Below are 13,492 nucleotides of genomic sequence, written 5' to 3' on the forward strand. Positions count from 1 at the left end.
GCTCAACTCCAAGTTTTATCAGTGGCCCTCAAGGCCACCAAAGCCAACTCCATCCCCCAAAGCCAGCTGTACTGGCAGCTCTGGCAGCACAGAGTGCCTGCCCCTGCACTGTGCAGGAAGAGAAGATGGGTTACGTGCCTGGGCTGAGGGCAGAGCAGAGCATTACTTATCCCAGGAAGGAGAATTTCACAAAGAGATTCTGCATTTTAACAAGAGAATGAAAACAGGACCACTGCTCAGAAGCTCCTGGCCACCAGTGTAAAGGCAGTTAACGTAAAAGCCGTAAGGCTTCAAAGCATCTGCTCAGACTGATCATGACTCTCATTACAAGGGGAATAAATTAATTAAAATCTACCTCGTAGCTCTTCCAACAGGCACAGCCTGCTCTTCCCAAGCCCTCTGCTTTCGTTGACGTATACCTTACTACAGACCAGGTGGAAAGAGCCCCCTTGCAGGTGCTTTCAAAAAACCAGCCGCATGGTTTGACTCAAAAGCCCAACGGAGCCATGAGCCTGCAGTCTGTGCTCTCCTCCACAGAGATGTGGATGCTCTGGCATAGCCCTAGAGGCAACTTACTGAGCTTGTTCTTGTTAACGAGAAGAAAGTTATAGAGAAAGACCTTAACTGGGACAGAAATCAGCCAACTTCCCACACAAGGGGCATCGATATAACACCTCCAGAATAGGACTGAGCAATCCACACGTTCAGCAAGTAAAACTTCTCCCGAGCCCAACAGAAAGCTACTATCTCAGGCTAATGCAGCTTGACACTTTACACCGCTTGCTTACTTCGACTATGACTCTGCCACCCTTTGGCCCTTGGCCCTGCTTCCCAAAGGCCCTGCCTGCACTGCTGGAGCCAGATGAGCTAGGGGAGAGAGAAGGAAGGGCTGCAACTCTTCTCAGCTCTGTTAACGCAAATTAGTACCCAACCTGCTGAGTCTAGTCCAGCTGCTAAAGACAGAGAATGGACAGATACACTTAAACCACACCTAGGGAGCTGCCAAGATGCGACCCAGGCCAGAAAGTGCTCCTGTGTCCAAAGGATGTGGCTGGGCATATTGAGGAAACTCAAATACAACCCAGCCATAGGCTGCAATGCAGGGAGGGAGCTGCAGGGCCACCAGCCTGAGTCTTCCCATCACGCTGACCCAGAAGGAACTGTTGTTCTCCCACCATAACCCACAGAAGCCAAAAAACCCCACCTGCACCTACCTTGCCCAGGGCAATGGAGCAAGCGGCCAGGCCAATGAGTCCCCCTTTCCGGCTGTGGGGGTGCTGGGACAGTGCAAACTCCTGCGACAGGATCTGGATCACGTGTTTGATTTGAGATGTGTTGTTCTGAGCCACAAACTCTCGCACCAGCCTGGGGAGAGAAGAGGAAAGTACCCAGGGGGCTTTAGGTTCAGCCCGATACAAATGCTCGGGGGCTTGGCTCCCCGCGGCTGTCAGAAACAGGGATGTTTAGCCACAACAAATGCCAGAGAAAGCAATATCAAAACAGGGAACGCTGAAGGAACCCACAAGTGAGACCAGAGCTCTCTCCTCCTCCCCACTCACATCCACAGTGGCTCGCTGCCCTCCTACTGGTCCCAGCCTACAGCCTTCTACACCATTCATGAACTCCCAGCCCAGGATGGACTCTCAAGACCCACCTCAAGCTGTGTGAGACCACCAGGTCTTCAAACACCCTCTCCAACAGGGAGGGTTACGGGGGTCATTTACCCCCAACACAGCACAAGACGGCAGCAGAGAACTGCTCAGCAGGCACCAGAAGCGCTGGTGGCTCGGTAGGGAATTGTTGTTGTCCACCACGCCCATGCCCAGCACTAAGATTTTGGACCTTTCCAGCCACCCACACATCACTTCAGCTAATATTCCACATATTTAAATATACTACTAATAGTGTATTTAAATATACTCTTAAACAGCACAAACCTTAACAAAAAAACCACAAGGTTTCTGTATGCAATACCTCCTCCTCCCCCCCCCGAAACTTGCAGCTCGTTACCCAGAGATATAAATAAACGAAGAGACCTGTTACACCACCAGCCTACACAACTGCTTCACTGTCCCGGGTCACCCAACCAGCCCTTCAGCCCCAGCTCCCCTGCGGCAGAGCCACTGGCCAGCCAGGGAGGCGCAGGCAGCTGTGCAGGCAGCTGTGCAGGCAGCTGTGCAGGCAGCTGTGCAGGCAGCTGTAGCATTGGTGGTTCAGTGGTAGAATTCTCGCCTGCCACGCGGGAGGCCCGGGTTCGATTCCCGGCCAATGCAGCACTGTTTTTCCCCTTTTTTTCTTTGACTTCTATCCATAATGTGGACACAGGAACCTCAAAATCTCAGCCTAAATAAGGATCTTTACGTTAACCTTCAATGAAGGTGCAAAAGCTTCCACTACCTAACTCCATATGTGTTTTTTTCTCTAGCACTATATTGAGTCTCACACTATCCTCTTCCAGGTAAGTACCACCAGCCCATCACCCACTTTATAATCCAGGAAAGTCATTATAGAAGATGTTTATGAACATTCTCCGGCAAAATGGTTAATGCCAGCTCTGTTCTCACCCTGCTCTGAGCAAAGCAGCTGCCCCTTTTCTTCCCAGGGGGCACTACACAGCCTCTCCCTCACTCTCCCCACACCAAAGCCGAGTTCTCCAACAGTTACAGCCCAACCCACACTCATAAACTGCTGCTTTAGGGCAAACGGCTCCATCTCCAGTCCCACCCCAGCAGCAGGCTCCAACACAGACCGTCAGGGTGATCCTTTTACTACCTAGATTTAACGGACAGAGTTTTGTTTGAACAGGAATAACTTTACAGGCTTCCTTCAACAGTTTAAAGATTTAACTAACGAGACAAAAAGCAGCGAAAAGCAATGTACAGCATCAGAGAGTCCGCAAGCAGCAGGAGCTGCTCCCACATTACTGGCCAGAGGACGAGAAAGTACCTGAGCTGAGAGGCAGCAAGTCCCTCCTCACTTGATGCCATAGACATGGGAGAGACGCTGCTGGTGCTATTCTGTGATGGGTTTTAGCTGATCTAAACCCGTGTATCTGTAGAAAAGCTGGCCCATACCTTCCTCCTCCTTAGACCCTTCCCAAACTGGGCCTCCAGCCTGATCGGCTGAACCGCCTGACCCCAAATCAGACGTTGGTTGGTATAAGCCAACCACAAAACCCTAATCCTGGGGCAGAATAAATCAGAGCAGAGCTACTTGGATAAGACAAGGAGTATCAGCCCTCACAGCAGCAGCAAAGGGACAATTCTTAAGTATCCCTGAGGCTAGCATTGTGAGGACAAACGGCACATCTACCGCAACACACGCTTAAGAGACTATTCCTATAAAGAAGGGAAAAAATAAGGGAAAAGTAGACACACAGATCAGAAGAAGGACCTGGCAGGCTTGGGTTTGTACCTGAGCAAACACCCCATCCCAAAAACCATTTTTCTCTGCTGCCCATGTACACCCTCCCACGCAGGACCCTCCACGTTCCAGGCACATGGTTCCCACCCCACATCCCTCCCACGTCTCCCACCAAGCCCTCAACAGAGTGGCTCCATCCCCATGTCACTGGCTGCCAAGAGTGGCTCGCTGCTCCCCTCGCAGGCTCACCGTAGCCGCATCTCCCACGCAAAACTCACCCTCCGGCTTGGATCATCGCTCCCAGCCTTGTACTGTGCTGTCCCTTGAGGGGATGCTTCGGATCTCCTCCAAGAGCTGAGCTGTCAGGCAGTGCCCAGGGAGGATGCAGTCCCTCCCAGGCAAAGCCGTGGACCAGCGCAGCACAAAACACCCAGACCAGCACAGTGAGAGCGAGAAGACATGCAGAGAACGTGTACGGGCAACGCTAGAGGGGGCACAGCCATGCCAGCAGACACCTACAGACCCTTGTCTGCGATGCTCTGAAATGAAGGCCTGAGCTCTGCCAAAACAGCAGCGATGCAGGAAGAACTAAAGGCAACACCCAATGGCCACGGGTGACAGCAGACGCTTCCCACTTCTGCAGCTAGGACGAGCTTGGGTGAGAGACCTTGAGGGAGACGTGGAATGGCACCACGAGGTGATGAACCCAGGCTGATGTGAAACGGGCCCTGGATGATGGGCGCAGCCGCCCCAGCACCGGCCCGCTGCCCCCATTGCGGCTCCTGCCCGCTGCCCAGTGAGACCCTCGTGTCCCCCTCCCACAGTCAGGGCTCGGCACAGAGCCGACCCCCTCCACGAGCGTCGCAGAAGAGCAAGTATGGCATTTCCAGCGAGTTTCTAAATTTACGCTGCTCGCACATTTACTTTGTGCAGTGCTGCGCAATGGCACCGGGGACCCACCGTCAGACCGGGCTTTCCATGAGGGGCTCGCGGGCACAACTCCTGCCCTGGGACGTCTCCTGCCCTGGGACACGCGCCCTGAACCGGCGGGTCCCTGCTTGCGCCTAGAAGCTGACAGGCTTAAACTGCATCGACCAGTGCCGTGGGGATTGGAAACACGGAGTAGCTCCGGGGGAGAGGGCCTCCTGCCCGAGCACTGCCCAGGCCGCTGTCCCGACAGGGTCGCTGTCCCGACAGGGTCGCTGTCCCGACAGGGTCACTGCGCTACCCGAGTCCCCTCCCTGGACTCCCGGGCCTGCAGCCCCCGGGTGCCCTCGACCCCCTGGGTGCCGCTGGGGATGACCCCTTCCACCGGACCCCCCCAGTTCCCCCCAGCTGACCTCTTCCCCCGGGCCCTCCGGGTCCCCGCGGGGTGACCCCCACCCGCGAAGCCCCCAGCTCCCACCGGGAAGCCGGCCCGGTCCCCTCCCGCGCCCGGACCCACGGTGCACGGCGGGACCCCTACCCGCCCCCCCGGGGCCGCAGGTGGCCCCAGGACACCCCCCACACCCCAGCCCTCCCCGAGGGGCCGGTCCGCCCTCCACCCCCGCCCCCGGTTCGCTGGCGTAGCCCAGGGCGGCACCGCCCCCGGTCCTCTCCCGGTTCCCGGCGGCCCCCCGCCCCTCCCGGTTCTCACTTCTCGATCTCGAGGGCCGCCACCTTTCTCTTCTCGTAGAGCTTGTCGTTCAGCGCCCGCACCACGCTGGGCGCCAGCGGCGCCAGGTCCCGCTCCGCGTTCATGGCACCGCCGCGCCCCGCCCCCCCCACCCCGACCCTGCCGCCACCGGCGGCCACGTGACCCCGCCCGGCCGGTCCGCCCACGTGATCCCACCGCCACGCCGCAGAGCGCCCCCGGGCGGCGCGGAGGCCGCCCCCTACCGGCTCGACCGGGCCCGCTGCCCCGGCGGTGCCGGGGGGGGTGGGCGCCGGGTTTCTTCCAAACCGACCGCGACAGCATTAATGGGCCCCGGGGTTTATTAACGAACGCCCACCGTGAGGGGCTCCTGGGGGGCACCGCTCACTTGTGAGGAGGGAGGCCGCGGAGGTAGTAGACCCAGGAGACACCCGCCCCCCCGGGGCAGGAGACCACCATTTTGCTGGTGACAGGGGCTCCGCCCGGGCCGCCCTGGAAGGAGACGGTGATGAAGGTGGTCTTCTTGGCACGCAAGCTGTCGGGGGCCTTGACGGTGAAGGCCGGGTGCTCCACCGTGTACTGGAAGGCGGTGGGCTGGAGGAAGACGTTTTTGAAGGGGATGGAGGTGGTGCCGCCGGCCTTGATGAGGAAGGGGCCTTGGGGCTTGGGCGGGAGGGCAAGGCCGAAGAGGGGGATGCTGTACTCCCCTCCGAGTGGGGAGGAGAGCTGCAGCGTGGCCCTGGCTTCGCCCAGCTGGCAGGGCTCGTAAGTCACCTCCACGCTCACCTCCAAGCCCCTGGGACCGGCGGGGGCCACGCTGATGGTTTTCTCGGTCTGGAAGTCGGGGCAGTTGGTCTGCAGCGGGAAGAGAAAAGACCATGGAGGCGGGGGGGGGGGATCACAAAAGCAGAACCAGCACGTTGGGAAGAAACCAATCGTCCCCTGTCGTCACGCTGGCCGGGGTCCCTTTCCCGTGCCTGTACTGCATCTGTCCCACCCACACCATACCCCTGGTGAGTGCCCATGATGGATGGCCATAAGGACTGTCCAAACATGCCAAGCAGGGACAACCCTGCACTCAGAGGTGTTACTGCTAGAGCTGGGGTTTAAGGTGGAAGTCCAGGCACTGTGGAACCTGCAAAAGCAGCTCCAACACGGGCAGCAGAGAAAGGGCTGCAAGCGAGGACAGTCCAGCTGGGGACAAGCCCAGCATTAGTGGGAAGACCCCTAGGCTCACATGGCCACCCCAGCTATGCCAGGCCAAGCCAGAGGGGCAGGATCCCTCGATGGAGAGGGCTGATGCTGGCCAGATGAGCTGCCTCCCAGCAAGAGCCCAGGGCAGGCTGGGGTCACCTGGAGAAGGTAGTCGGTCTTCTGCCGGGCGTAATTCATGATTTTGGTGGTGATGGTCTGACTAGAGCCCAGCATGGTGCAGAAGTAGAGGGGCTTCTCCGGCCTGCTTGTGGTGGCTTTCAGGTGCAGGTTGTAGTAGAAAGAACCCAAGTCACTGCTTTGGAGTACCAGGTGCCCAGTGCTCTCACCCATTTTCGTGGGCTGGTACTCAAAGACAAGGTCAGCCTGAGAGGAATGAATGGAAAAGCCACTGGGTCAGGCAGAGACGGGGAAGGCAGAGCCTGGGATGGGGGCAATCGGTCCCTGGTGTGCTCACACAGTGCCAGAAGGTAGCCCAGCACCCTCCCTCACTCCAGCTCCCTCTCTCTGGGACAGAGCCTTGCTGCATCTGGGGGACAGTTCACCTGGGGGACCATCCCCAACAGCTGAGAGCCCTTCAGCACCACCCCTGAAGCTTTCCACCCTAAAATACCCCTATACTCCCCTAGGGCACACAACAGCTCCTCTCAATCCAGACTGCAAACACCCTGCCAGTGGGGTGAAGCATGCCCTGCAGCCACTCTAAACTGAAAACAGCCATACTAAATAAGGAGCATGTGGCACAAGGACCTGCCACGCAAGTCCTGATGGGAGCATATCACAAGGGGTAGCAAGGCAGACTCCACCAGCACAGGGTGATTCCCACTAGGGATATTCTTAGACACTGCTTCCCCTCCAGATTATTAGCAAGTGGGAGCTATCACTGTTGGAAAGAAGCCCCAGATGGTTCATGTAGGGCATCATCCTTCAAGAGCATCCACTCCCAGAAAGGCTGCGGGGAGAGGAGAGCATACTGGACAAGCTTTGCTCCTACCTCTGACTCCGCAGGCACAGTGAAATGCGGGGGAACATTGATGTCAGGCACTTTGCAATCTATGGCAAACATCACTGGGACAGGCAGAGGGTTGTCCACCTTGACGGTGGAGGACACTCTCTGCCGAACAGCGGTGGTAATTTCAACAGTGCTGATGGGTCCCGAAGGGGTGGCCTTGAAAGTCACCATGTAGAACAAGTACTCCTTGGTCACCTCATTGAGGAAGGTCACCTGAATCAGAGAAAAAGGGAATCACTGGTCATTCTGCACATAAAAATATACCAGCTGTGCTAAGCCAGCCCTACTTCCAAGAACAGCCATAAGCAGCCACCTAGATAAAGTGCAAGACCGGGGAAAGCATGTGTGGTATTTCTACTTCATACTCTCCCAATTGCCCATTGCTTCCAGCTCACCAATGTCCTGACCCACTTGTGCTTAGCAGCCCACACTGGGACCCTCACAAAGAGACTGACATATGAGTGGGGTGTGTGGAGAGATGCCTGCTGTTTGGGACCCACCTAGGACACCTACAAGCCCACCAGTGCGCACATGGAGATATGAAAACAAGTGTGTAGCTTTTCAGTGAGCCAACAGCTCCTTGAAGGGCCCTACAGCCTGACGTCCACACTTACCATTGTGTTAAAGACTCCTTCCTTGTAGGAGAGGAAGGTGAGCTTGTAGTCCTTCTTGGCAGAGCCTGGCACATCAATGTATTCCAGCCCCTGCAGCAGAGACCTGCTTTCCAGGTTTTCTGGTTTGAGTATATCCACTACCACAAGGAACCTGTGGGTGAGAAGGATGCAGTGAAGGTCAATGGAAAGGACTCCCACAGGATACCCATAGTATGGGGGGTAAACCACAGCCCCTCTCATCCTCAATGCCTCAGGCAGAGGGAGCCAGCTCTCATCCACCTTGGAGGAAAGCCCTCCAGGATGGGTCTCCATAGGCAGAACGTGGGTAGCATGATCCCAGACACCAATAGCCAGAAATGGCCAAGGAGACTGAAAAGCTTGCAGGAAGGAGCTTCCAGGTAGTGGAAAGCCCTTCCTTGTACTGCTGCAGGGATTGCTGATGGGAGAAGACTTCCTGGGCCAGACTCACCTCTGTGGTCTGTTCAGCCAGTTGGAGACGGGGATGAGCTCAGTGTAGGAAGTCCTACACGGTACCTGCCGGAAAATGGACCCTGAACACTTTGGGGCCTCAGCAGTTCCTTGCAGGAGGTAGTATAAGCCTGTCCCATCTGGCAATGGGAAGAAGATGGAGCCCTAGAAGACAAGAAATAGGATAAGTGAGCTCTCCTGCTCTCTGTCTGGACCAGTTACTGGCTCTCAAGCACACCTGGACTCTCCCATGTCTCAGGCTGTCCCTTGAGCAGCTTTGAGCAAGTCCAGCTGGCAGAGCTGTGACTGTAGCCCTGGGTCCTGCACAGGTGGAGATGACAACGTCGTAGCAGCTCAGGCTGGCACAGCTACAGGACACAGAGACAGCATGTCTGGGCAAAGCAAGGAAACACCGGCCCTGCAGCAGAGCTGGTCTGCCCATCCTAACACTCCTTTACCTGCCTTACTAACTTGGGCACATCAGCTGCCAGTCCCATGCTCGTGCATAGCTGTGGTAAGGGGGTGGCAGTCCCTGCTAATCTTGACTGCCTTGGCAGTGCCAGGGTTAGCCCCAACATTACTGCCAAGAGAACAGCCTGTAAGCTAACACAGCAGGGTCCCACCAGTCAGGGTGGGCCATGAAAAGTTCGTATCCAGTAGTCATTTCAGGTGCCAGTGGGTCATAACCACCTGCCCTGTGGCATCTCCTCTGCCTCCAGAGCAGCTGAAAACTGCAGGACTCTTCATGCAGGGCTGTACATTAAAGAGATACTGAGCATATGCAACGCTACAGAGCGCAGATCTGCTGTGCACCCTGGAGATTGAGTCCAGAAGTCTCTAGCCTCCACTCTTGCCCTGGCCTAAACCGTGGCTTAGTGTAAGATCAGCTGGAGCAGGACAACGGGCAGGTGCCTGACACCCACCTCCAGCACCCCAGAACCGTTCTGAATTGACACCCTTGATTTGAGAGCTTGTCCCTGGTGTGTCCCAGAAAGACTGTCCATGAAAACAGAGGGGCCAGTCATGCCCCATCTGCCCAGCTTCAGACCTACAGGAAGGGCTCTTTCCAAAGCTCCCACATTACCCAAGGTGATGTCAAGAGAGATATCTCTGTCATTTCCCACCTGACTGTTCAAGGCAAGGGAGGCACTGTGAAATAGCATGGCATCTTCGCCCCTCTTGTTCCCTGCCTGCTGCAAAAGGGCAGTGCTGGCAGAAGTGGTCATGCCCAGGACTTGGGGAGCCTCTGCAGCCCACAGGGCTAAGCATGGGCATCTGTGAGCCCCCCTGAGCTGCACAGGCAGGGACCAAGAGCTGCACAGAACAAACTTCATTTCCTGGACCTTCAGAAAACCTGGCTTTTTGGGTTAGCTGGTCCAATACTTTTGCCCAGACTTCCCACCTGAACTTTCCTTACACCTGGCCTCTAGCCACGAAGAAACCTAGCTTCCAACATAGGATCCCAGGATAATTTCAGTTCATAGGGGACCTCTGAAGGTCATCTCGTCCAACCACTTGCCCAAAGCAGGGTGAGCTACGACAGTCACACTATGAGGGTCAGCATGCTGACACAGCTCACATACCTGATGCTTCTTGTTCTCAGAGCTCATGGTTAGGGGTTTGTAAGTGATCTTGTAGGGCTTGTTTTGTTGATTGGCCTCTAGATGGAAAAATTCAGGCCCTTTCCAGTGTTCCCCCTCAATGACAGGTTGCACGGTCCAGGCCTCATTGCTTGGGTTGGACAGGAGGATAGTCTGGCTGTGCTTCTCACGCACGTCACATGTGAAAGTCAGTGTCTGCAACAGAGGAGCACAGAGACTGCTTGGTCATACTGAAGAATCCTTTCCACTCAGACTCTGACTAGCTCGATGCACAGGGAGCAGCTTTTCCTCGTCATATGCAAAACTGCCATTTGAGCCATAACTTTTGGTGTAAATCAAGTTGTCAGTTCTTAGAGGAGAGGTGTAGGGGTCGGTGTTCGGAAGATCTCACGATGTCACGGAAAGTTAGAGGGTTAGTCGCAGCCTTGTGATGTACCTGTAACCCCACCTCCCCTTGTTAGTATAAAAGGAATTAACTGCGCAATAAAAGGCGGAAGTTGGCACTCACACTGTGTGTGTTATCTGTCTCTTTCCCTGGTCCGGGCCGACCAGTGATCTAAGTGTGGCACCTTGATATGTAGCGAACGCTACAGAGAAGAATCAGTCTTTTGCATGCTGGGTGAAGGGGGCTGCCACCTCACAAGGAAGGGCGAAAGAAAATGGGAAGTCCTGGAAGGGTATCTTTGCTGTGCAAAGACAAGACCTGCAGCTACACAGCCCCTTTGTGGGCAGGCTGAAGAGCAGCTCTGGGTTCTCTTTTGGGAGCAAAAGCCAACACCCCCCAGCTGCACCCTCTTGCAATGCCTGTGAAAGCCAGTAGTCCTCCACACTACATCCCTGTGCCCCAGAAGCTGGATGCAGACGCCTTGCCCACTCCTAGTGCTGAATGCCCTCCCCTGCCCTGACAGGGAGAAAAAGTGTGACTGCGGGTGCAATATTGTGGGTATAGCAGCGTGGCTCTGTGGGGAGGGTCTCAGAAGAGCCCTGCAGGGTGTCCCCATGGCAAGGGTACTGCAATGCAGAGCCAGGACAGCTGCGGTGGTAGCTGGAGAAGCAGCACCTTTAACAGGGGAGAAAGGCAATTACAGGGCTCAGAAATTTTGGGAATCCTGCCCAGTGGTTCTCAGCTTTCTGGGTTACCCAGGCAGGATGACAGGCAGGAGTGAGTCTACGCACATAAATGTCCTCCAGTCTCTGCCCTGGGAGAGATGTGGTGCAAATGGTGGGGTAAGGGGGGGACCCATCCTGCCGCTGCTCCGGTTACCTCTTTGGCCACTGGGGTCTCCATGCAGCATCCTGCCAGCGTAAGCCTGAGCGGCTCACTGCCCTGGATGAAGCACTGCAGGCCCTCGTACTGGATAGCATAGCTCAGCTTAGAGGGGCGGAAGGTCACAATGAAGGGGACATCCATTCCTGGGGAGACGTAACCCTTTGTGGGGCTGATGGAGAAATCTGGCTTGAAGCTCTCGATGTCCCACTTAAACCTTGCGAAGGAAAGCACAATGACAGAAAGGAAGGATTAGCAACTAGGAGGCTGCAAACACAATGTGCTGTACCTAATCCTCTTGTGGGCTTTTCCACAGGATCTCAGGCATGGTGCTAAGCCACCTGGCAATAAGGCTTCAGGCTGGGCAGGACTCAGCTGCACCTATCTGTAAACAAGCCTTTGGTTGTATGTCTTGCTAACTTCCAGGGCCTGACTGCATAGCCTTGGCTGCACGGCTCTCCACTGGGATGGAAAAGCAGAGGGGAACTATCTGAGGAAGCTACAGCTCCATGCAACTCTCATCCAAGCTCTCAGCCCTCAGAGAGAACAGGGTTCTACATTACCTGACTCCTATGTCGCCCATGTTCTGCATGATGACGCGCTGGGATGTGTAGCTCTGCTGCACCACTGCTCCAAAGCTGAGGTGATCCTGGTCCAAGCTCACATGGATGCCCTGGCAGGAGCCCTGCACCATGAACAGGGAGCGCACCAGGCCGTTGCACTCCAACATAACTTCTTCGGTGAATGGCTGGATGCGGTGTTTTGGGGAGAAGGTCACCTCCACTTTACAGGCGTCTCCTTTGGGCTTCAGACTTAGTTCATTGGTGGGGTTCAAGCAGAGAACCTGCCCAAAGAAATGAGTGGAGACTACTTCATCTGGCAACTGAGCTGTTAATCCTCCATCACTAGAGTCAGAGAAGGGTCTTCCAATTCCTATTCTGGCCTCACCCCAATCCCACTCATTCCCTCCTATGCATTCCTAAGTACCAAAGGTGTTTCCCTGTGACGTGTCCGTCTGCCTACGGTGAGCTGAACTATGTCTTCTAAAGTCATTTCACATAAGCTCCAAGAGAGCTGTAACTCTTAGTCTTTAAAGATTCAGCTATCTCCCTTATCTTTCCAGATCTAAAATATATGGTCACATCCTAATGTATGTGTCTAAAACAGGTTAGGGGAATTGTACTTTATTCTCACTTCTGGCTATTAGGGGAGGCATGATGCCTAGCTCAGATGAGGCATTCACATTGCAAGTATCTGCTGGTAGAGCAGTCCCAGCAGGGAAGACAGCATACAACTGTAATTAGCTACTAGCTCCCACCCAGAGCAGCTCATAGCTACCCGTGGGCACACCAAAGTGCTCTCCAGTGAAGGAAGGGCCCTTACCCCAACTTCTTGCAGCTCTGGCACGGTGGACATGAGACTGAGCTTAAAAGTGAGAGGGGCAGCACTGTTGTTTGCTATGGTGACAATCTTCTTCACTGTCTGTCCGACAGAGAGGGCTCCCAGCTTCACAACCTTTCCTTGTGGTTCCACAACATCAACCTGAGGTAGGAGGGATTAATATAAAGTGAAAGGAAGGAAGGAGAAAAGGGTGCCACGAGGGTGGCAGAAAACCAAAACGTGGTAGGCTGGGGAAGAGATGAGGAAAATTAGAGAGAAAGCCAGGCTGGCTCTCAGCCACCTGAGGTTTTAGGATTTGGATTTCATCTCACCTTCATTTCTGTGCCCTTTCCTCGGACTTCAACAGTCTTCTGGCAAAGACCATTGATTTCAAAAGGGATAAGCTCATGGTAAGACGCAACCTCTCTGGGATAGAAAGTGATGGGCACCTCCACTGTCCCTCCTGGGCGTAGGACGCACCCCGGGAAGTCCACCTCCAGGTGTGCAGTGCTGGTGAACAAGCAGTTCAAACTGGCAGAAAGCACAGCAAAGAGGAGCAAAGGTGTCACAAGGCTGTGTGTGCTCAGATGACAATATCAGGGCTACTTAGGGTTCTCCTGCCTCCTCAGGATTTCACCCACAGTGGTCATGAGGACGTGGAGCAGGCATGTGCTAAGCAAGGGCCAAAGGAGTGTGCAGAGAAGGCCTACCTCACATCCTTGTCTGCCTTGTTTGTGATGGCAAGGGTCTGCTGGGCAGGTGGCATCCCAGCATGGTAGATGAAGCAGGCTCCAAAGTTGAGTCTAGTGGTGGAGAAGTGAACAGTGGGCACTACCACGGTGGCCAGGAACACGCAGGTAAACGTGGGACCCTTGCTGATCTAGTGGGGTGAAAGACAGTATGAGCCAGCTGAAGAAATAGGAACTACAAGTGCAAACACCA

At 55.3% G+C, this 13,492-nt stretch overlaps 2 protein-coding genes and 1 non-coding gene across 3 annotated transcripts in view; 1 reads left to right on the plus strand and 2 right to left on the minus strand.

Annotated features, from left to right (window-relative positions):
- Window positions 1-5,141, minus strand: part of VAC14 (VAC14 component of PIKFYVE complex) — a 65,150-nt gene extending 60,009 nt beyond the window's left edge. Inside the window, exons 1-2 of the mRNA XM_075040413.1 lie at window positions 5,000-5,141; window positions 1,215-1,365 (exon numbers count right to left, since the gene is read on the minus strand). Coding sequence (XP_074896514.1) covers window positions 1,215-1,365; window positions 5,000-5,103 — 255 coding nt within the window. The 5' untranslated portion in view covers window positions 5,104-5,141. The remainder of the gene's footprint in view (window positions 1-1,214; window positions 1,366-4,999) is intronic.
- TRNAG-GCC (transfer RNA glycine (anticodon GCC)) lies at window positions 2,203-2,273 on the plus strand. The gene has a single exon. It is a non-coding gene; the product is annotated as a tRNA-Gly (tRNA).
- A 220-nt stretch (window positions 5,142-5,361) lies between the features above and the next one.
- The window catches only part of LOC142036199 (hydrocephalus-inducing protein homolog), a 43,905-nt gene continuing 35,774 nt past the window's right edge, over window positions 5,362-13,492 (minus strand). Inside the window, exons 45-55 of the mRNA XM_075039320.1 lie at window positions 13,261-13,430; window positions 12,883-13,081; window positions 12,554-12,712; window positions 11,734-12,014; window positions 11,168-11,387; window positions 9,886-10,098; window positions 8,304-8,467; window positions 7,835-7,985; window positions 7,203-7,433; window positions 6,350-6,574; window positions 5,362-5,851 (exon numbers count right to left, since the gene is read on the minus strand). Of these exons, the coding sequence (XP_074895421.1) occupies window positions 5,381-5,851; window positions 6,350-6,574; window positions 7,203-7,433; window positions 7,835-7,985; window positions 8,304-8,467; window positions 9,886-10,098; window positions 11,168-11,387; window positions 11,734-12,014; window positions 12,554-12,712; window positions 12,883-13,081; window positions 13,261-13,430 (2,484 nt within the window). The 3' untranslated portion in view covers window positions 5,362-5,380. The remainder of the gene's footprint in view (window positions 5,852-6,349; window positions 6,575-7,202; window positions 7,434-7,834; window positions 7,986-8,303; window positions 8,468-9,885; window positions 10,099-11,167; window positions 11,388-11,733; window positions 12,015-12,553; window positions 12,713-12,882; window positions 13,082-13,260; window positions 13,431-13,492) is intronic.

The sequence above is a fragment of the Buteo buteo genome, chromosome 11 (assembly GCF_964188355.1).
Source record: "Buteo buteo chromosome 11, bButBut1.hap1.1, whole genome shotgun sequence".
Lineage (NCBI taxonomy): Eukaryota > Metazoa > Chordata > Aves > Accipitriformes > Accipitridae > Buteo > Buteo buteo.